Consider the following 24,173-nt stretch of genomic DNA (forward strand, 5'->3'; position numbering starts at 1 on the left):
TCCTGATAACAATTATTCACTATTGCATCACAAGAGACCCATCTGCATTTCATTTCATCAGCCCTTCCTAGACAGATTGGATAGTACTCTACCTTCCTCCACACCCTCTGGATCTAGGTTCCCTTTTTTTTTTTTTTTTAATTGTTTTATTGTGAGTTATGTGATAGTTTACATGGGAGAACATTAGTTTTACATTCATTCTTTTGTATATCATTTCATTGCCATGGTTACAATCTCCTCCATGCATCATCAATGAATGAATGATTTTTATTTGATTCTGAACATCAGGGTCAGCCATGGTGTGTACTTTGAAACACTTAGCTTTTCTCCACAGCCAGCTCCATTGCAGGTTGCCTTACCTACATTCCCCTGTGGGAAGCGAACACTCTAGATGAGTGGTGGGGTCTGAAGTGTTTCCATTAGAGAGAGCTCATGCAGCCCACACCCCTTGTAAGGAGTGAGTTGTTCTGATGTTCTCCTTCTATTTGGCAGAGAATTCTCCTGGCCATGTGAAGGCATCTGACCACAAAGGCCGTGTCAGCAGCTTGCTCCACAAGCCTGAGTTCCCTGATGGAGAAATGATGGAAGTCCTCATCTAACTCTCCTCCCTATTGAATTTCACTTGGAACATTGACAAACAAGGGAAGTGGCAAAGAAGGAGAAGGAAGGTCACGAAGGTTGCCGTTGGGAAATCAGATGCTTTGACAGACAAAGATTTCAGATTATAAGAAAAATTTTTGTAAATGTAAAAAAAAAAAACCCAGGAGAGACCTACATGATTGAAGATAGAAGAACGTGCTATGGATTTTTCCTGCACATAATGGAAGAAAGAAGATATGCATAGGTTTGGAAACAAAGTTAAGAAGAAATAGGAAATTGACTTTTTTCGTTTTACAGATAATGTGTCTCTTGGGGAGGGTACACCCATTCTCTGGTTATAAACAGATTAACCTGAGCATGGATCTTCCTTGAAATAACCCCATTCTCTTGCCTCTTAGCGTGTTATGTTTAAGAAGAACCTTCTAGAAATCTCTAGAACTAGTCTTAGCATAATGTAATATCGCCTGGGCCATCCTTCAGGTGTCCAGGAATTTGTGTGTGTGTAAGTGACAGCGAGAAGAAATGTCTGCAGGTGATGAGGAATTTAAAAGGTGGTCGCCACCTAATTATGTGTTTCGCTTGATTTTCAAGAGCTGATTGGGCTTCTTAGCTTTTCTGGATTGAGCAGTATTTTTCAAGCTGGATGGGAGCATTAGGATCTGTGTCCTCATCCTTCTTGACTTCTCTCATCCATCTCTGATTCAACGTCACTGTTTAATTTCCCGCTTTCTTCATTTTTCTCTTTTTAATGAGATATGGCAGAATTCTTCAGGCATGGGATTTGTTAGAGTATATCTGACCTGCCTTATTCCTGCTGTATTTGTTAGTGACTAGTAGGACAGAGCTGGCTTCTTCGATGCTTCCTCCACCATTGCATTGTTGGGGTGCAGCTGTGAACCCTGTTCTGACTGTGGACGAGGTGAGCTGTGATGAGATGGGAGACTCTTGGGTGACTGTGGCATCTTACATTAGGATCATAGCTCTCACTTTTTTCTCTTTCACACCAGCTCTCCTGTGAGGAGTTTTATCACTTCTGCCCCATTGCTCTGTTGGGGTAAGTGTTTTAGGCGTTTGCCCCAGGAAATGGTGACCATTTATACACAGTTTTCTTAGCAGCATCCAGAGTCTTAAGGGGCAAACTTGACCACATTTTGATGGTTATGGCTCAGGAGCAAACTCCGCCTCTACCATCCCCCTCCACCACACACACACACACACACACACACACACACACACACATAAGCACTCCTTGTTGCTGTTAATGAGCATGCTGACTTCCACCTGGATGTGTCAGTTAACACATTACTCATCCTCTGCTGTGAGCTTGCTTTGTAATGTAACAGGTGGGTATAGATGCAGGTAATATGATTTTAGGAGATTTCAATTTGGGAGCAACTTGTGCAAAGTATGCCAAAACTACCTGGGTCAAGAGTGAAGCATAAAGTAGGTGGTGTGTCTCCTGGTCTTTTGCTGTGGGCTTCACACGTGACTCTTAGACACTGGCTTCCAGGAGGTGCTGGATCAGAAAGGGAGAAGCTGATCTGGCTATCAGACCTTTCATCCTCCAGATTTTTTCCCAGATCCCATTCTTCATACTTACCTAAGACACACACACACATACAAAAAGCCCTGAGACACTAAGTCCCACCTAAAGGAAACTCTGAGCAAGAGCATTATTGGAAATGTTTGCTCAGGTAGCTTGTTTTGTACAAACTGGACAACTAAAGCTCCAAGTGACTGAGCAGCTCACCCAAAGCCTGGTGGTGCAGAGAGAGAGAGCACTGGAGGCTGCAGCAGTATGGAAAGGAATGATATGGAGGAGACTGGGACACAGGAATCCCATCCCAGTCTCTGTCCCCCATCACTTTTCATGGGTTGCCAGGGACAGCGGATGGCAACTAGCTATTCCAGATATCATGGAATCTAAGTAATGTTGGGAATGAATCAGGTAGGAAAGTGCCTAGAGATAGGAAGGGATGTTAGCTCTGCCAGCCCTGCCCAAACCTGGGCTGTCTCCCACAGAAATGGGTGAGAAGAGAACTGCAGCTCCGTGTCTCCTGGGGCATCCACTGACAAAGTCCACCACATGATTGGTTTGCTCTCCCAGGGTCCCCTGAGGTGGTAGGATGCGTTGTTATCAGGATACAAGTAGAGACCTAACCACCATTTCTGTCGTTTCTTCCCCTAGTCTATTGAGACCCCTTTGCCAAAAGGACTCTTAACTTTGGATTGTTTTCTGATAGGGGAGATTTCCTTCCAAACCAGTGTCCTGAACTGTTTCCTCAGCAAATCTTTCTTGAAGACTTGCTTGCATGTAACAAAAGGGACTGGCCCACCCACTTGGAGTTCTGGGCAGTGTGCAGTGTCTCATTTGACATTCAGAAAAATAATAAGAACTTTATTTCTCAGTACTTACTGTATGCAAAGGAGCTTTGGTAGCGTAGTGGTTACGAATTGGGCTGCGAACCTTAAGGTCAGTGGTTCGAAACTACCAGCCGCTCCGCGGGAGAAAGATGAGGCTTTCTACTCCCGTAAGGATTTACACCCTCGGAAACCCTGTACAGGGTCGCTATGGGTCGGAACCGACTCGACGGCACTTAACAACAACAACAACTGTATGCAAGCACTGTTGTAAGTACTTTTTCATTAAGCTTTCAAACAATCTTGGGGGAAGAGAGTTTCTTTTCTTTCTCACAGATGAGAAAACTGGGGTTTGGGGAGGTTAAGTTCATTCCAAAGACCCCCTAGCCAGGAGCTGGGCCTTGGGAGAGGAGCTGTACCTTAGCCACAGGCTGCGTGCCTTGAGCAGGGGGCTTATAGTCACCCTGCACACCTGTTTCAGGTGCACTGTGTCCACGCTCACACACACACAAATGTGCACATGGCTATCACACCTCTCACGGGCTAAGATATAGAGACTTCAGCCCAGAATGCCTAGGTTTGCCCATAAACATCAGAGGTGGGTGAAAAGGTTTGTGTTACATTATGAGTAGGACTTCCACGACATCTAAAAAATATTTCCACATTGTCTAGAGATGTGTACTTCTTCAAAACTTTCTAATAGTATGTGTTTATGGAACTTGGGAAGACCCTGTGTCAGGCGATGGGTAAAAACTTTGACTTTGTAGGAAGATTTGCCAAAATGATTCTGCTTCATCCTTGAATGTGTTGTCAGGAAGCTTCTGCCTGCTGTCAGAAGTATTAGAATGTGAGATGTGGGATTCAGGCCTCTGACTGGAGGATTTTGGTCCTGTGTATAAGAACTTTTACTGTCTGAAGGTCCACAGAGCTCAACTGCCAGGAAACACACGTTATTTTCACAAAATTCAGAATGATACCATATTCTCTTCTCAACTGTTCTTTTGTTTCCTAGAGGTTGGTAGCCAATAACAGCATTGAGCTGAATGTGTTCTAAGGGGGCAGGCAGGTCAGGACTGTGTGTCCCTCCCAGGTGTAGGGAGGGAAAGCAAGGGGTGGCAGCATACACTTCCTTGTTAGTTCTCCATCGCCTGCTCTGTGTAACTCATGTATGAATTTGAATTCCATGTGAATTTGAACTCTGGGTATGGAGGTATTTTCTCCAAATGAGTTCTGAGCTTTGAGCTGAGAACTCAGTGGTTCTGGTTCTCAGAAAGACACTCTGAGAATGTCCCCTGCATAGAACTCCTTTTTGCCCTCTACCACCGGTGCTCCTACAGCCTCAGAAACTCAACACAGGGTCACTGAGTCGGAACCGACTCCATGGCACACAGCTACAGCCACCAGTTTCCTCATGCTGTAGCACAGTGACGCTGACTCCTGATGGAGTTCATGTTCTGCCAACCCACAGCAGCCTTCTGAGTTCCAGGGAGCCCAGATATTGGTGAGGCTGGGCTTCCAGGAGGGAGCTAAGAGTAGTAGACTAGGAGCTCAAAAGGCCCGCAGTCATGGAGCTCACACTTAGACTGCAGAGAGCTGTGCTTTCTGAAACCGGAGTCTTGCTCGGCCTCTGCACTTGTCAGCTCCTCTGTGGACCATGCTTCTATGTGTCCTCTGATCTCGCACTCCACTTAAGCAAAGGAGTATTGTGGTACTAGTAAGAGAGATCCCATGAATGTTCTTAAATGACTTTAAGTGGCCAGAGAGTATCCCATCCACACTTAGCTTCTCCCCATCCCAAAACCTGAGGTGATCGTTGGTATGTGCTTAGTGAATATTATTTTTCTTATCTTTTTTTTATTCTTCTTGCTAATTAGTATGTTTAAAATGTGTTCATTCTATGTGAGGAGTGTTTATTGGGTTTGCCTCTGATGTGTGGCTCCATGGAAGATGAGCTGAGCAGTTTTAAGAAGTTACCAGAAGCCAGTCACCTGGGAGCAAGTAAAGGTCAACATTTCAGTAAATGGATTTCTTCTGGAACTAATGAGCAGTTTTTAAATTTTGTTTTTGTTTTTCCTCTACATTTTAAGTAGCATATCCTTTTTTGCAATGTGTAATTTAATGGTATATAAATATGTGTATATGTAAGTGCACACATGAGGTATGATCATAGGGTTGTATTTCTAGTGTTTTCTAAATAGCAGAAAGATTCAAGTGTTTCACCTCACCCCACTTTCCTGAAGAGGTGTCCCCTTGGCAGAGGGGTATACTAATCACTGCCCATGTAGAAATGCTCTGTGATACTTTGCTGTGGGAGGGACCTCGCACACTCCTCCTTGGATTAACCTTAGAGGTGAGAAATCATCATCCTCTGAGGATAGATTCAAGTTTTGAAAATAATCCAAAGTCATTCATAGCTCAGTTAGATGAAGACTGACAGGTGATTACAGTACGTCACGCCATTTTAGCTTCTTTAAAAAAAAATCCCCAAGATGTTTCTCACAATGAGTCTTCCATCTCTTAGAACCTCTCCAAATGACCACTTCAGAAGAGAGCAGCCAGAGGGCTGCACCGATTAGTCCACATAACTCCTAGTGGATTTGCGTCTACAAACCATGCCTCGTACACATCACAAGTGTAGGTGTACACTCATTTCTATAAGCTCCTGCTAGGTAGTCAGTTACGCTGTAGTATACTTAAATGCATGTAGATGTCATGCCCTGCAATGACTGAGGTATTTCTGTCATGAAACTTGGCTCCTTCACAGAGTGGAATCCTGTTCTCTGTGTAATGAAGTACTCCTCCAGCATCTCCTTGCATTAGTTCCTTACGTTTTGATGCCCAGTGGTATGCTCACATGTGCTTTGCCCGACATTCTGTTCCCAGATGAGACCACCTTTAAGTATTTATTACAAAGAAGAATGTATGCCAGTTTGTCCACAGGGGGTTTGCATGAGTCCTTATCAATTCTGTGGATCAAGGGCACACACATGAACCAGCCTCAGCTGGGAAGCCTGAAGGTCAGCCTGCCGTCTCTCGCTCTGAGTGTGTGGCTCTTGTGCATCATCTCTGTGCTTGGTCAGTGCATGCTCTGTTCTTTCCAAGGTGTCCCATACAGCTGGATGAGTCTGTGTACAGAGTGAGGACTCCCAACAACACGGCCTGTCCCCACAGCAAATATTGATGTTGTTGCTCAGCCAAAGATTTTTCCTATTCTTTGCTGCTTAAACTTGTGCCTTAATATTGTATATAATAAATGAATAAAATGGCTATCGTTTTCTTCACCACTGCTCTTTTCATCCCCAAAGAGGAACATGTATGTTGAGTTTGTTTAATTTCAGTCCATTGCTCTGGGACAGTTTCCTTTGAAAAGCTTTTCTGGAAGCAGGTTTGACTCCCTGACTTGAGAACTTCATGCTCACATTACTCTGCCTTCACTAGAGCACAGCTCCGGATTTGACAGGAAATGAATCATCCAGGCCATAGGGCTGGAAGTCTGCCCATTCCGACCGCCTCCAGACCAAAAAGGAAAGCCGGAACACAGGGAGACCGTGGGCCCAGAGGAGGCCGTTCCCATTTCCATCACATAGGAGCATCCTTTTTCCTGGATTCTGAACCTGCCAGGAGCCACGGTAAATGAACTGTCTCGGGGAATGTGGGCTGAAGTCAGCTATGTGGGAGCTGGGAGTTGCTCATTAGTGCCTTGTGTCACAGAGAGAAAAGATATACTTTGGGGAAAAGGAGGCACATTATAAATTAGTCAAATTCAGGCCAGAGCCTCAGTGATTACAGCCAGTAAAGCAAATTCATCCTGCTTGTGAGGAGGGTGGTACCCTCTGGTCTCACAAAGGAAGCGCCCTTCTTCCTCGCCCCATCCCTGGCCCCAGTAATGCTGCCTCTCCTACTAAGAGAAGAACTAAGCACACTGGGAATTTGTGGAAAGTGTCATAGATATGTGCCTACTCCCCCAATAATAATCACTGGTGTGATTTACATGAAGAATCTCCAGTTCTTACAACCTAGTTATGATCCTAATTTGAAAGGTGAAGAAATAGCTTCAACTAATTTTGTTGTGGCTATTATGTGCTGTCCTCATAGCAACCCTGTGTAGGGTTTCCAAGGTGCATCTGGTTGGTCTGGATGGTTGACCTCATGTTTCACAGTCCAGTGCTGATCCTACAGTGCCACTAACATTATTGTTGTTAAGTGCTGTCGAGTCGGTTCCGACCCATAGCGACCCTGTACAGGGTTTCCGAGGCTATAAATCTTTATAGCAGCAGAACGCCTCATCTTTCTCCCGCGGAGCAGCTGATAGTTTCGAACTGCTGGCCTTAAGGTTTGTAGCCCGATTCGTAACCACTACGCTAACAGAGCCACTAACATTGGGCAAGTAAAATATTAAAAAAAAAAAAAAAAAATCACAATAAGATAATGACAACTGGGATTTGAACTCAGGTCTACCTGATCACATCCTGTGTACTTCCATGTAAAGAGTGAGTTGATCTTGGGGAGAAGAAGAGTTCAAATCTACTTGGGTTCTTAGTTACCCAAAGGAATGCCTTTCAGGGAACATTGGGTCTCGGGCCTGTGAATATGACTTAGCATAAAAGACAAACTTTTGCAGCTCTGAGGCCTTCAGCTTTCAGCTTTCAACACTGCTCTGTGAATACACTGGTAGGCCTCACTCGGTCTGCTGCGTTTAGAGCTTGGAAGAATAGCCTGAGCAGTTCCTCAACTTGGCTGGCCTAGGACTTGCTGCTCCTGAGAGATCCCACCTGCGTTCTGGCCCCTTGTACACAAAGGAGAGAAATCCTCAGTCCCAGCTGTGTGGTCACTGTTGGTGGTAGTCAGGGTTGCTGTATCCTCAAGGAATGCTAGTCCATCTGTCCAGAGACCTCACCTGGGGCCTGCACAGAACCATAGGGGATAACAATGCCCTTAACAACCACCTAGGCTTGTGGGTTGTTGTTGTTAAGTGCTGTTGAGTTGGTTCAAACTCATAGCGACCTTATATAAGGTTTCTGAGGAGTGATTGGTGGATTTGAACTGCTGACTTTACAGTTCAGCGCATTAAGCCACAGTCCCACACTAGGCTTATGGTAATCAGGAGTTGCCCCAAATGAGATGTAAATCAGGAAATTCTTTAGGTAGACACAAGCACATAAAAAGACGGCAAGCTGGGGAAATGCCGGGGTCTGACCTCGACATAGTTGTGTTGTTCACGAGTGTTTGGTTCACGAGGAGGAGAGATCCAGCGGTGATAGGGATAGCGAAAGAATACACAGACAAACAGAAGAAGGGAGACAATGAGGCACCCCAAAGCCAGGGTGGATACATCACTGGTGGGCAGGCTTGGGACTACAGGCATCATGGCCTCTGCAGGCAGCAACTCAATGCCCTGCAATCTTTACTGCATGCCTTCCAACCCGTAATGCACACCTGGGGAGGCTCGGGCCTCTGCTTTATTCAGGGGAGGAGCTTCACACCAGGCTGGGAGGGACCAAGGCAAGGTACAGCTAACATCAGTACTTTTCCGGACATTCAGGTAATTTTACATCATACTTCACTGGTTTGAATCCCAGGCCAGCAACTTGGTTTCTCAGGCCCAATTAACATATCTATAGCCCCTGAGCACAGTTGGGGGAAGGTGAGTTCTGCAGGAGACGCCCAGGTGAATGGGCTGCATCTGGAAAAGGGATTAGGGAGGATGGGTTCTTTGTCTATAGAGCAAAGAATCGAGAAGTAGCTAAGATATTTTTAGTTAATCCTTTGGAGAAAGGTTTAACCTTGCAACCTTTAGTCTCGGCTTTAGGAAAATATCACATTTATTTGTGGATTTTCAAAGGCTCCGTGTATTAATTTAATATATATAACTGAATATTAAGATGAAAACAATTTGCCATTAACTGCCAGTGGCCTCATTTGTTACACTCGGGCCTATAGGGCCTCGAACCTCTGACCAGTCTTACACGGTCTGCAACAGGGAAAGGAGACTTAGTGCCATGGACTATAACACAGTGTGAGTATCCTTGTTCTCTAGCACCCATTGGTTCCACCTCAGGGAGTAGTTTTTGGTCTATGGTCAGGTGGAAGGGGTCATGTGCTATGGAGTTGCTTCCGACTCAGTGACCCTGTATAGGGTTTCCGAGTCTGTAAATCTTTATAGGAGCAGAAAGCCTCATCTTTCTCCTATGGAATAGCTGGTAGTTTCAAACTGCTAACCTTGAGTTTAGCAGCCTAACTTGTAACCACTACACTACCAGAAGTCCTATAGTCTGGGGTAGTTTTTAAATGACACAAAAGGGACTTTGAGAAGCGATGCAACAAGAAATGTTCAAATATGTAAAAGAGTCATGCCAAAATCTAAGTCAGAGAAGAACCCACAGTGAAAGAGAAACCCCAAAGAGTCAACGTCTTGTTCCTTCAACCGATTGCCTCCAGTGGACTCAACAGGGAACTCCAAAAACCTGTGAGAGCTCAACTCAGCACATGGACAACCCAGTAAGATTGCTTTGACCACTCCCTTGCCCCTTGTGGCCTGGCAGGTGGTCTGTGCCCAAGGACTTCTGTTGTAAATGAGCATGGGGTAGCACCTTAATAGGAAAGCATTTCTATTGGGATGGTTCTCACCAGTGGACCTACAAACCCAAGGGGGTTACTTTCCTGACTAGATGGTGATCAGCTAATGTTCTGAAACTACAGCGACCATCAAAGTCCAAAACCTAAGGTGGAAATTGTACTTCCTTCAAAATGGATTGGCTTGTAACTAAGTGCCTTTTCTCCTAGGCCAGCAACTGTATTCTCCCACATTGCTGCAGGTACTTAGTGCCTTGTGCTTAAAATGAAAAAGTGAATGTTGAGGTGCGAGAACTGAGCAGTCCTGAGAGGGCAGGAGGTCTGGAAGTACAATAGTCAACATATGCTGTGTTAGCATAATAGCTTGGCCTTCCTTCAATCCAGAGAACCTATCCCCAAGGCCAATCTGAAGTCTATTTGCAACTGGTGACCCCTTCTCTATCCAACTGGAGCAGTGTGATAGAGTGAGGCCTTCAGTATAGCAAAAGTCATGAAATGTCCACGAGTTTAAAACACTGCATCACAGTTGCTCTTGGGGCTCAGCTGGCTCCCCATTATGGATTTAGCAGGATGTGGCTGTGGCCATGGGCTCCTGCTGAGTTCTGAGGCTGTCCAGCAAGTGGGCACTGGCTCCAGAACCGAGGCAGGAAACGTATAGTAGGAGCCCTGCATGTCAGGACTCAATGTCTGCAAATGGTCTAGACATGAAGAGCCTGCCGCCTCTCCTTGGCAAGAGGGAGTCTGGGGGTGAGGCATGGCAGGCAGGATCTCAGATTCATATAATAGGAGTTCATCCATGAAGTCAAAGTTGGATGAGATCACATTCTTTCAGGTGGAACTGCTAGGTCTTCATGAGGTAAGCCATGTAGATGGTGGGCAAACGAGAGATGCCAGCCTCACAGTGGACCAGGCCCCTGCCTCTCTTTTCCCTGACACAGTCAATAAGTCTATTGCTTCTTAAAAGTGGGAGCTAATGTCAGCTGTGTGGCTCTCCTCCACCGGGATCCACTAGTAGTGAAGGTGAGTGGTGCAGGCCTCAGAGGTCTGCCGTCAGACATTGAGCAGGGCCATGATGTGCACGTTGGTGAGAAACACACTTGGATGCATGGTAGGCACTTCCAAGGTTGAGGAAGGGAAGGATGTGGCACTGTAAGATGAGCACTAGGCTGCAATGTCGGTTTGAACCTCAAGGTTGGCAGTTCGAACTCACCAGCAGCTCTTCAGAAACAGGGTCACTGTGAATCTGAGCTGACTTGAAGGCACTTAACAACAGTAACCTGGTCATAAATCAACCAGTGGCTGATGTTGAGCACTGCTTTCCCACACTGAGGAGGGCTCTCTCAGTTTCCATCTTGTGAAATGGGTTTTACATCCACACAACACTCAAGACATTCTACATAGAATGCCTCAGATCCCCCATCCCTGAAGCCAGGGATTCCTCTGGTGGTACAGTATTTAATGTGAATGAATTGGAAATCCTTTCTTAAGAGTTATGTGTTGTTGAAATTAAAAGGTTTTTTGTGTGTCAGTAAAGAATGTTGCTACATTTTCTTATTCTCTCTGATCTGTGTCCTTTAGCCGTCGCATATTCACAGATAAACGGACACCTTCGTACCTTATCCAGGTGAGCCTACATGCCATTCAAGGTTAGTCCGTCACCCTCAAATCTCTTCTAGAACATTAGGAGATGTACAGATGATTCTTTGGAGTCCTGGTGTGGTGCTGTAGGATGAACACTGGACAGCTAACCTCATGGTCAGCGGTTCAAACCCAATAACCACTCCTTAGAAACCCAATATAGGGTTGCTGTGAGTCAGAACGAATTGACAACACTGAACAACAACATATGATTCTTAAGAGTCTGAACTTGAAGTTGATGGATCCCAGAAGGCTAAGGAGACCCTCCCCGTCTGATGTGGATTTCTATTGAAAAGTAACTCTCACCAAGTTACTGAAAACTCATAATGTATAAACAGAATATGAGGTTCACAGTCTGCATTTTTTAATTATTTGGAGTATAATAATTTATAGTCCTATTGTTGGAAACTGGAGTTCTGATGGGACACTGTAGAATACGCACTGGACAGTAAAGTCCATTTGAACTGCAAGGTCAGCAGTTCAAACTCACCAACTGCTCCTCAGAAACCCTATACAGGGTCACTATGAGTCAGAACCAACCCAACAGCACTTAACAACAGTTGCTGGAAACTAATAATATATAACTTTATACATTGGTTGATTTAATTAGTCCCTACGAATGTTGGAGGAAAGGAAGAACTAATAGTTATTGTGCTGACTTTGAACTATCAACTTATTTCATCTTCACTACCCATGGAGCCCTGGTGTGGCACTATAGGATCAGCCCTGGCCTACTAACCACCAGGTTGTTGATTCAAATCCACCAGCCACTCCTTGGAAACCCTATATAGGGTCGCTATGAGTCAGAAACGACTCAACGGCGTTTAACAACCACCACCACCCCATAGGTAGGTGGTATGAAACATTATTATCCCTGAGTTCCAGATGAGGACCCAGACTTGGGAAAGGTGAAGTGTGCTCAAGTCCCACAGCTTAATAAGTGATCTGCTCAATCCCCTTTCCATACCTTGTATGTGGCCTTGGTGTTAGTTTTTGTTCTTGGTTTAATGCTTTAATTACTTGTTTTTGTTTTTCTTAGTTCTAAAGAGAATTGGTGGCAATTGGCCAGTTGGAATACCATGACTGAGACTTGAAAATGTGACATTTATATCAGAAGACCTGTACTGGCTAGACAGGCTGGACCAGTGCTCTGGTGTATTTGTGGGATACATATTATTTAATTTATATTCATTTGACTTTCTTAATTAACACAAGGTTAACTGGTTCTGGTAGCATAGTGGTTACAAATCAGGCTGCGAACCGCAAGGTCAATAGTTGGAAACTACCAGCTACTCCGTGGGAGAAAGATGAGGCTTTCTGCTCCCATAAAGATTTACAGCCTCGAAAACCCTGTTCAGGATTGCTATGGGTCAGAACCGACTCAACGGCACTTGAACAACAACAACAAACTGGTAACCTTGTGCAGTGTTAGGGTGGGGGTCCTTTGTGTGGCCCAGAGATGCTGAGTATAAGGTGGAAACATCTGGTTTTCAGTCACATGAAATCCTTGGTTGTGCCTGATATATTTCTCTGTGTGAGTTTCCCAGTCACCTGACACCAGACCTAAGGTCAGACTCAGCTCCTCCCTCCCTCTAACCCTGTCCACTCCACCTTCCAGTGTGGCCTCCATACCTTCACTTTCACCATCCCCACGGCCTTAGGTCCAGAATTTGCGCCTCCTGCAGGAGCCCCCTGCCTCCAGTCTCCTTCCATGGTAATGGCTGAGAAGGAACTCTGGCAGCGCAGCTGCTCACCCAAAGGTCTGAGGTTTGAACCCACCAGCAACTCCATGGGATAAAGATGAGGCAGCTGGCTTTCTTAATGATTTCTATTTTCCACCTTACACTCAGCACCTTGGAAACCCTATGGAACAGTTCAACTCTGTCCTTGAGGATCAGAGCAGTGGGTTTTTGGAGTCCCCACTCCACCTCCATACTGGTGGAGAAACTGAGAGGCAGAGAAATTAAGTCTCTTGCACAAAGTTATCAAGCTTGTGAATGGTAGGGCAGGAATTCAAACAGGCAAACTGGTTTCAGAGACTCTATGTCACAACACTCTTCTGTCTCTCAAGCTTTCTGATGTGGGTCTGATCACATAGTCTCTTGAGGGAATCTGCAACATTATTAACTCCCCGTGCCTTCATGAGAAAGTTCAAACTTCTTAATATGTACTCGTGGCAACCCATAGGATTTTCAGTGACTAACTTGTTCAGAAGTTGATCACCAAGCCTTCCTTTAGAGGTACTTCTGGGTGGACTCAACCTTTCACCCTTTCAGTTAACTGAGTTTACACCACCCAGAAACTCCAAATACAAAGTTTGTTTTTGTTGTTAAGTGCCATTGAGTTGGTTTCCACCCATAGTGGCCCTGTATAGAGTTTCTAAGGAAGAGCCGGTGGCTTTGAACCACTGACTTTGTGGTCCACTGCTTATCCTACAGCATCACACTAGGATCCCATATACAGAGTCATTGCTCATAAAAAGTTGAACCCAATATGAGTTTTCCCAAACTGCTTCCTGTGTATGTTCAGTAACTTTTCAAGGAAATTTTCTAATAGGAGATTGTATATTTTAGTTTCAAATTTATTATACAAGTAGTGTACATCTGCTATAAAACAAACAAACAGAATTTTACAAAGTAAAAACCACCCACTCCTCAAAATGCCTGTAAGTAACCATTCTGAACAATTTGGAAGATTTCTTTCAAGATTTCTCTACAGCTAGATAAATAATATAGTTATGCATGAATGAATATTATTAAAAATAAGATCATGCTATGCATGTTGTTAGGTGCCACTGGGTCTGTGGTATACACCTTGCCAAAAATAGATGATAGGTAGGTTTCTTTGCCAGTCTATACAGACTTGTCTTATCATCTTTTGTGACCATATAGCATTCATTTGTATGGAGGAGAGGCAGGCCACTAAGATCCCAAGTATTAAAAGCTCCTTTACTGCCACCCAGCTTCCCCACAGCAGTTTCCCAAGAGGTAAGGGAAAGCTACAAGCAGGGGGGGAGTTGGGGAGAATGTGCAGTTTCCCTCCTAAGAAGATGCTAAAACTTACAACATATGTATATGTCCAGCTTGCCTGAATGCTGTCCCATTGCGTTTCTCCATTGCATATCATTTCCATTTGCCTGTCCAAGCACTCATTGATGATGTCATGCTGATGTTAGAATTCCAAGAACTTGACAGCCCCATGGCCCTAGCCAATGGCTCAAGCCCAGTTTGGCCTAGATGGCCCCATTTCTATCCAGAAAACCTATGTCTGTTCTCTTGACGAAAAGGGAGCTGATTTTCCACCTAACACCCTTTGGCCTACAGAAAAAGACATTTTCCTGCCATAATTCAACTCAAACTTGGATCCAGTGTGACTTTGTTCAGGAATGTGACATTGATCTTTCCTTTATCACCAACACTTTGGTTTTGCAGAGTGTCTCTCTGATTTTTACAAATATTTAGCTTTAGGAGCAGCCTGTAAGCAGAAATTCAGTTCATGGTTCACTCATGAGGTTACTACCAGAAATGAATCACGTGCCCTGCAATTTCAGCTCCTGGGTGGAACACACGACTCCGGCCACCCCTGCCCTGAAAGAAGGCTAAAGTGAACTGATAGCCTACTAAGAATCAGTTATGTTACATCAGTGCTACATTTGGTCTTCACAACAGCAAGCACATGAAGGTTCAGAGAAGTTCAGCCAGAAAGTAAAGCGTGGGGAGGACAGGTATTTGAGGCTAGCTTTGTTTGATTCTCAAAGTCAAAAGTTTCACACTGTATCATGTAGCCTCTATGTTGAAGTTGAGTTGATATCATAGGTAACAATTAGCTAGTTATTCATCTTTATTGAGGTATGTACACCAGGTACTCAAATATATCTGTTGAGATTCTCCAAGCTTGGCATTTGGAGGACGTCTGGATGGCTGCCGTCGGCAGCCCCAAGGCAGTAATAGAGACAGCAGCACTAGGACCCTAAGACACTGGACTCTGTTCAGTCTTCCATCACCTGGGTGAGAGATGCTGATAAAGCCTCACAGAGGGGCTTCTTCTGAGACAAGCAAGCAGGTGATGGAGAAATCAGCTCCACAGCCTGAATGGAAGAGAGGGTGGAACTCCCCAGAGGGCTTTTTATGGCTTCATAAAAACCTCTATAGGTACTTTTAGGGGAGCAAGCAGGGAGGTAGGACACTCAGATGGTCCTGCTCTTTGGGAGAATATGTTCTGGGGGAAATCCTGGTTACAGGATCTGAAGTGTCCAGCATCCTACCTCCATCTTCTGAGATGCTAACCACATGGTTATGAGGGGCCCCTGCTGCCTCCTTACAGACCACACTTCCTGTCTGCTGCTGACTTGCCTGGCAGAGACACCTGACCCTGCCAATGCCATTCATAGTTCCTTTCCTTCTTACCGTCATTAATTCAGTCATCTAAGCTGAACCATTCAGAGCACAAAGCCAGCTTTAGCCAGGCTATAGTCCTTCTCTGGTGACAGAGCTAGGTCAACTGGTAGGCAGACCCACAGTGATATAGAAACAGGCTGAGAGAGGTGGAAGGCAGGAAGCAGAGAAAGCAAAGAGAAGAGACTGGAAGAGTCGTGGCTATGCTCTTGCTGGCGACTCTGGGTCTCCCCGGGTCCAGGTGCACTCCTGCCTCTCTGGTGTTTTAGTTATGAGAACCAATAGGTCTTTCCTTCCTACTAAGCTATGTAATTGGATTTCTCTCATTTGGTGCTAGAGAGTAATAAAAGCAGGTGTGGGGCTCCTGACTCACCCAAGGTAGCTTTCTATGCCCTACTAGTTTCCAACTACATGGTAGGGTAATTACAGAATACCGATTATGACTTCATTCACAGGTTTTGGTAAAGCTTCCTTCCAAACAGACTCCCTGAGTAGCTGCTGTGGAATTCCTAGTATGATACCTGCTGAGGAAACATTCAAATGGTTCCATGTATGTGAATACCTCTCCCTTCTTTCTAAATTATCCACTTGCAATATGGGCTGTCTTGTCAGCTAGAGCTGCTTTCTGTTCCCTTGCTTTCTATTTTTTTTTTGTTTGGGGGTTTTTTTTTTTTTTTTTGGGGGGGGGGGGGGGGAGAAGAAAGAAACAGCATTAAAGAATACAGATATGCCAACCTTCTTGACAGGTGACCATCTGCCCCCCAAGATATAGGCAATACTACTGATCTCTCAGGTCCCTCACATATTCTAAGTGAGAAGTTATAAACCTTGGTTACACATAGCTGTCAAATAGTATGTCCATTTCACGTAATGGAAATCTCTGAGGCTCCTTGTTTTTGTTTTGTTTTTTCACCTCCTTTGAACTTCATCATCTCAATAGATTTGAATTAGGGGATTTTGCCTTTCTGATATTTGTTTGCTTATACTTTGTTTCTCCTTTCATCTTCCCCACAACGATTCAAGGTGGCTAAAGGCAAAGCACATCATATAAAATGACTAGTAGAAACAGGAGACCCTTAATTTGCATTTTAAAATATCCAGTTTCATCTATTTAATAATGCTGAAGATCAGTGAAACAAAATAATTCTGAAATCTTTCAAATTTCTAGCCACTCAGCTTTCATCCTCCATTCCTGGGTTACAGGACAGGGAATTAATTCCATAGTTAATAAATCAGTGCAGGACTACCCATAGCCCCTTCCCCAGGCCAGCGCCCTCCTATTTTAGTTATCTAGTACTGATATAATAGAAACACCACAAGCACATGGTTTTGAGTTATTCTCTCATAGTTTAGAAGGTTAGAAGTTCACATTCACAGAGCTGGCTTTAGAGACATGTCCTTTGTCTCCTTTCAGCATTCCTTGGAGATCTCCATGTGTCATGGCAGTAGCCCAACTTTCGATCTAGGAGTTTCACATCATGTCTGTTTGCCATAATGTGGTGACTTGAGGGTTTCTGTGATGCTATGCCACCCATAATTTAAATACCAACAGGGTCCCCATATTGGACAGATTTCAGCAGAGCTAGGAAAAAGAAGAGGCAGACTGTTCCCCAATGATCGGCCACAAAGAACCTTACAAGTAGCAGCAGAACGTTGTCAATGGAGTGCTAGAAGATGAGGCCCTCAGGTTGGAATGCATCCAAAATATGACTGGAGAAGGAAGAGCTGCCTCCTCAAAGTAGTTAATGTTGTTGTTAAGTGTTGTCGAGTCAGTTCCAACTCAGAGTGACTCTGTATAGAGGTTCCAAGGAGAAGCTGGTGAGTTTGAACTGCTGACTTTGTGGTTTGTAGTCCAGTGCTAATCCTATAGCACCGCACCAGAAGCCCACACCTCAAAGTAGAGTAGACTTTAATGACATGAATGAAGCAAAGCTTTAAAGATCTTAATTTGCTGATGTAGAAAACTCAAAATGAGAAGAAGCAGCTGTAAGCCTACATTCATAATCAGAATGTGGGATGTACAAAGAATAAATCTAGTAAAACTAGAAGTCACCAAAAATGAAATGAAACGCTTTAAGATCGACATCCTAGACATTAGTGAACTGGTGTGGTGCTCTTAGATAAGCCCTGGACTGCTAACCACTAAGTTGAGACCAGCCACTCTTCAGAAATCCTATACAGGGTGGCAGTGAGTCAGAACTGACTCAACAGCATTCAACAACAGCAGTGAGGTGAAATTGACAGGTATCAGCCATTTAAAATGGTATAATCATGTGGTTTACTATGCTGGGAATGACAAATTGAAGACGGATGTAGTCACATTCATCTTCAAAAAGAGCATTTTAAAATCTATCTTTCTATATAATATTGTCTGTGATAGGATTATATCCATACACCTTCAGGGACGACCTGGAGCCGGCTACTCCTTGGAAACCCTATACAGGGCCATTATGAGTCAGAACTGACTCCATGGCACTTAATAACAACAAGGAAGACAGGTTAATGCCATTATTATTTAAATTTATGCACCAACCACCGATGACAAAGATGATGAAACTGAAGAATTCTAGCAGTTTCTTCAGTCTGAAATTGATGAAACACACAATCAAGATGCATTGATAGAAACAATGGAGATCATATGATAGTTTGTTTTTTTTTTAACTCTATGGCAAGTGTTTATTTGTTTTGTTGCTATTTAAGTTTTTCTAGGTAAGAGCCAGGAACAGAGCATGGAAGTGTGGCTTATACTGGGCAGAGATTGTAAACTGTCAGGCAAAAAGGAACCCAAAGTTGGAATTTTTCAAGGGAAACATGAGAATTTTCATTAAGGTCTCATTCTTCCCATTGTTCCCTGCCATTTTAGGATAAAATATAGTGTAATTCCTGCTTTAAGGAGATTGAACAGGTCACTGATGATTGACTTTTGACAGGCCATTGGACTTTCTAAAGTCAATTTTCTAAACCAGTTGCTTCTTTAGATCTGTTCCCAAATTGACTGGAGCTGTTGACCTCTCAAAAGGCAATCTTGTATTCCTACCATGTTAGAGAACGCTTCAGAAGGAATGGCATAAATTTTATGTAGAGTAAAATTTTTTGGACATTTTCACTCAGAGGCAAAGAATTTCTAGTTTCTGTGGTCCTGCCAACAGTCTAGAGTTTCTTGTAAGGGAAGAACTCAGCTTCATCAGAACCTAAATTCCAAAAGATTCCAAACTCTGACCTTCCTACTAAAGCTCAGCTCATGTTAGTTGTGGGAACAGTATTTCTGTCATGATTTACTCCAGCCTATTTGTAGGTAAGAAGTCTAGAAAATACCTTAATGAAAAGAGACTTAGCCTCTCAGTCTTGTATCCCAGTCATCTGGCTGAAGTTCTCAAGAATAGTTAAATTTTCTGCTAAGGAAAAAAACCCAAACTTTCTGGAAGAAAATATCAGTTAGAAGGAGGCAGTCTAAGATGACAGTTAAGCCAGATGCCTGGTGATGTCTCTCTTACAACAGAGAATTGGCTATAGAAGAAATATTTTGAACTTTAAAAATCAAAGGAAAGGCTGAAGAATTGGACCAAGTTGTGGTCTCTGGTAGTTCGAGTGGGGCACTGATGTAGAGGGGAGGATCTATGGGTGGTGGCTGGAGATGCTGAGCTCCAGGTGGCCCTAACCGTCTGCATTGACTCAGGACAGGAGCCAGATAACTGGCCACAACAGAGATCCACAACCAGAGAGTTACACTGTCCTCCTCCTGTACAAGCTCCCATTGTCCAGAGGTGTTCCCACTGCCCCTTCCTGACCTGGTGTTTCACCTGGATCACTTTCCAGCCCTGCAGCCTCCCAACATGTTGCTAATAACCTGCAGCACAGCATGCTCCCACAAATCAAGTACTGCTTGGCTGTTGCCCCAGACATCTGCAGGGCATACTTTTACAGGTTGTGTGATGCATGGTTACAGCCACTGTGGTTGATGGTGCCACAATCCTGCTGCCTGCATGGTTGGTGGCATGTCCTCACATAGATCAAGTGCTGTGCTCCTGCTTCTGATGTGTTTGGTGGCAATACTTACGCTGGTGCTGCCCAGGTTGTTTGTTTTTCTTTCTTTCTCCTTTTCCTTCCCCTTTTTCCTTGCCCATCAGTTGGGAGGCAGCAACCCTACCCAGCCATACCTAGCACACCCACCCTTCCATCCGCAAGGCAAGTGACACTACCCACTCCAGCACTACTGGATGAATGACAGATGGAAACCAACACCCACCAAGCCCACTCTCAGCTGCTTTACATGACTAGTGAACGGAGACTAGTGCCCATCCTCCCACCTGCTACCAAATCCATCCAAAGACAGGTGGTGAGTGTCCCAATGCTTCTAAACTACCAAAAGAGTAGTACACCCTGCCCTCTGCCCTACCCAAATATATTAAAACAAAATATCAGGACGTAGCAAACCAACATAAAACCAATCAATAAATATACCACCACCACAATGTTGGGAGATAACAGAAAACTTCAGTCCACACAAACAGGATATGATGGCTCAAGAAAGTGACCAAAATACAGGGTCAGATAATCTTCTGAAGGAAGAAATGGTATTGGAACTTCTAGATAAGTGATTTAAAATAATTATAGATAGTAACCTTCTACAAATCAAGAAATAGATCATGGCAAAGAAAGACAAAGTCTAGAAAATCAGGTAAAATCAAGGAAACACAGATAAAATCCTAGCAGAATTCGGGAAAACATTACAAGAACAAATTGATTAAATTAGAAAACTTACAAAACAACAACTAGAAATCTAGAAGATTAACACTAAAATTTCAGAAATAGATAACACATTAGAAGAGCAAAGAAGTAAACCTGAAGCAATGTAAGATAGAGTCAGAAAAATTGAAGACAAAACCGTTACTACTAATCTGTTAAGAAAGAATCCAGAAAAAAAGCTTGAAGAAAGCTTAAGAATTATGTGTGATACCATTAAAAGGAATAACTCGATGGGACTGGAATTACAAACGAAGAGACAAAAAAAAAATCACAAAGAAAATTGTAGATTTGTTGACAGAAAAATTCCTTAAAATCATGAAAGATGAGAAGATATCCCAATGAACTCCAAACCCCAAAGAAAATCAGTAAGACCTATCATAATCAAATTTTCTAAAACCAAAGGAAAAGAAAGAATACTGAGAGAAGTCTGTTGAAAGCAGAATGTTACCTAAAAAGAACAATCAATATGACTAACCTATGACTTCTCAGTAGAGCAGCAATAAAGGAGTGGGATGACATACAAGGGTAGGTCAAAAATATTGCTTCTACTTTTTTCTACATCTGCCTCACCAGATAGACTACAAAGGAATCAAATTGACTACATCTGTGGGAAGACAATGGCCAAAACAAGGCCCAGGGTCAATGGTAGAACAGATCATCAATGGCTTATATGCAAGTTCAGGATAAAGCTGAAAAGATGAAAATAAATCCACTAGAGCCAAAATATGACCTTGAGTAAATCTCACCTTAATTTAAAGACCATCTCAAGAACAGATTGGATGTATTAGTTGCTAATCACCAAAGATAGAAAGAGTTGTGGGATGACATCAAGAGCATCATATATGAAGAAAGTAAAAGGTTATTCAAAATGCAGGGGAAAAAATCAAAATGGGTACCAGAAGAGACTCTGAAACTTTTTCTAGAGCACAGAGAAGCTAAGCAACGAAAAATGGCAAAGGGCAGCACCAGAAGACAAAGTAAAGTATTACAATGAAATGTGTAAAGACCGGAAGTTAGGAAGCCAAAAGGGAAGAGCATGCTCAGTATTTCTCAAACTGAAAGAAATGAGGGGAAGAAAAATAAAACTCAAGCATTAATTTGCAATATTGAAGGATTCTATGGGCAAAATATTGAATGATGCAGAAAGCATCAAAAGACAATGGAAGGAATACACAGAGCCCCAAAAAGGAATTAAGGATGTTCAACCATTTCAAAAAGAATCATACGTTCAAGAACCAATGGTATTGAAGGAAGAAATACAAGCTTCACTGAAGGCATTGGTGAAAAACAAGGTTCCAGGAACTGACAGATTACAAATTGAAATCTTTCAACAAACTGATGCAACACTGGAAGCACTCACTGGACTATGGCAAGAAATTTTGGAAGACAACTACCTGGCTATCTGATTGGAAGAGATCATATTTGTGCCCATTCCAAGGACAGGAAATCCTACAGAATGTGGATATCATCAAGCAATATCAGTATTATCACATGCAAGTAAAGCTTTGCTGAAGTGGTTGTAACAGTACATTAACAGGGAGCTGCTAGAAATAAAAGCAGGATTCAGAAGATAATGTGGAGCTAGGAATATCATTGCTGATGTTAGATGGATCTTGGCTAAAAGCAAAAAATATCAGAAAGATGTTTACCTGTGCTTTATTAACTATACAAAGGAATTCTATTGTGTGGGTCCTAACAAATTATGGATAACATTGCGAAGAATGGGTATTCCAAAACACTTAATTTTGCTCATTAGGGCATGTACATAGACTGAGAATATATCAAAGGGATACTGAATGGTTAAATCAGGAATGGTGTGCACCATGATTTATCCTTTTAGCAGCTGATCCAATCTGCATTCTGGGCAAATAATCCAAGAAGCTGGATTATATAGAGAAAAACGTGGCATCAGGATTGGAGGAAGACACATTAACAATCTGTGATATGCAGAGGATACTACCTTGCTCGTTGGAAATGAAGAACACTTAAAATACTTACTCATGAAGATCAAAAACTACGGCCTTCATTAAGGATTGCACCTCAATGTAAAGAAAACAAACATCCTCATAACTGGACCAACAACATCTTGATGAAAGGAGAAAAAATTGAAGTTGTCAAAGACTTCATTTTGCACAATCAACACTAAAGGAAGTAGCCGTCAAGAAATTAAGCGATTTGTGGTACAATAGTGAATAATTGTAATCAGGACTGACTGCGAGGTTTGGAAATGTAAAGGTAGACGTTTTGTAACAAAAGGAGGAGAGTGGTTGATTTTGCAGTCCAGGAGCGGAGGTCCCTGGTACCATCAAGGGAGAAGAGCAGAGTGCGACCCTATCCAGAGAAGCAGTGATGCCAGAGATGGAGGCGAGACGATGATGTGGAGAAATGAAGTGGCTGGGGACTCTGGACTCAGGGAGGAAGAGGGGTTCTGTGCTGACGGCCGGGGGGCAGGCTTGTGTTGTTTGATGATGCATGGAGGGGATTGTAATCATTGCAATGAAACAAAATATGATAGGATGAAGGTAAAGCTAATATTTCCCTATGTAAACTATCACATAATTCACAATAAAAATTTATAAAAACAAAAGAAAAGGAAAAAAAAAAAAAATCAAGTGATGTATTGCATTAGGAAAATCTGCCACAGAAGACTTCTTTAAAGTGTTAAAGAGCTTTTTCCTCCCCAGCTGCCTGAGCATCTGCCGCCATCATGAATGGCACAGTAACTATCTGGACAAGGAAATTCATGACCAACCGACTACTTCAGCAGAAACATATGGTCATTGATGTCCTTCACCCCAGGAAGGCAACAGTACCTAAGACAGAAATTTGGGGAAAACTTGCCAAAGTGTGTAAGACAACACCAGATGTCATATTTGTGTTTGGATTCAGAACCCATTTTGGTGGTGGCAAGACTACTGGCTTCGGCATGATTTACGATTCCTTGGATTATGCAAAGAAAAATGAACCCAAACACAGACTTGCAAGACATGGCCTGTATAAGAAGAAGAAAACCTCAAGAAAACAGCACAAGGAACGCAAAAACAGAATGAAAAAAGTAGGGGGACTGCAAAGGCCAATGTTGGTGCTGGCAAAAAGAAGGAATAAATATTCTGCAGTGACTGTGGATTTTTCACCAGAGGATTAATAAACCCTAAAATCTTTAAAAAAAAAAAAAAAAAAAAGGGGTAAAAAAGTCACTTTGAGGACTGTTGTTGTTAAGTGCCGTTGAGTCGGTTCTGACCCATAGCGACCCTGTACAGGGTTTCCGAGGGTGTAAATCCTTACGGGAGTAGAAAGCCTCATCTTTCTCCCGCAGAGCGGCTGGTAGTTTTGAACCGCTGACCTTAAGGTTCGCAGCCCGATTCGTAACCACTATGCTACCAGAGCTCCTTTTGAGGACTAAGTGCACCTAAACCAAGCCATGGTATTTCCAATCACCTCATATGCATGCAAAAGTTGGACAACGAATAAGGAAGACCATACAAAAATCCATGCATTTGAAATACGTTGGCAAAGAATATTGAAAATACCATGAACTGCCAGAAAAACAAACAAATCTGTGTTGGAAGAAGTGCAGCCAGAATACCCCTTAGAAACAAGGATGGCATGATTTGATCTCTTGTCATACTTAGGACATGTTGTCAGGAGAGACCAGGCCTGGAGAAAGACACACTGGGAAGACCTCCAACAAGACTGATTGATTCAGTGGCAGTAACAATGGATTCAAACATAACTTCTGTGAGGATGGGGCAGAACCAGGCAGTGTTTCACTCTGTTGTGCATAGAGATGTTATGAGTCGGAACTGACTCAATGGTACTTAACAACAACAACACGACTTTCACAGTCAGTAACCCCAGGCC

General features: G+C 43.3%; 2 protein-coding genes and 1 pseudogene across 2 annotated transcripts in view; 2 read left to right on the forward strand and 1 right to left on the reverse strand.

The window, feature by feature from the left end:
• AMOTL1 (angiomotin like 1) overlaps positions 1-952 on the forward strand; it is a 76,484-nt gene extending 75,532 nt beyond the window's left edge. Inside the window, exon 12 of the mRNA XM_006833741.1 lies at positions 493-952. Coding sequence (XP_006833804.1) covers positions 493-599 — 107 coding nt within the window. The 3' untranslated portion in view covers positions 600-952. The remainder of the gene's footprint in view (positions 1-492) is intronic.
• A 9,144-nt stretch (positions 953-10,096) lies between these two features.
• Positions 10,097-12,885, reverse strand: LOC102828713 (annotated as a pseudogene).
• Positions 12,886-23,019: 10,134 nt separating this feature from the next.
• LOC102829109 (40S ribosomal protein S24-like) lies at positions 23,020-23,457 on the forward strand. The gene has a single exon (XM_006833942.1). It carries the CDS (start codon positions 23,020-23,022, stop codon positions 23,455-23,457), a length of 438 nt encoding a protein of 145 aa, XP_006834005.1.
• Positions 23,458-24,173: the final 716 nt, after the last annotated feature.

The sequence above is a fragment of the Chrysochloris asiatica genome, unplaced genomic scaffold, assembly GCF_000296735.1.
Source record: "Chrysochloris asiatica unplaced genomic scaffold, ChrAsi1.0 scaffold00008, whole genome shotgun sequence".
Taxonomy (NCBI): domain Eukaryota; kingdom Metazoa; phylum Chordata; class Mammalia; order Afrosoricida; family Chrysochloridae; genus Chrysochloris; species Chrysochloris asiatica.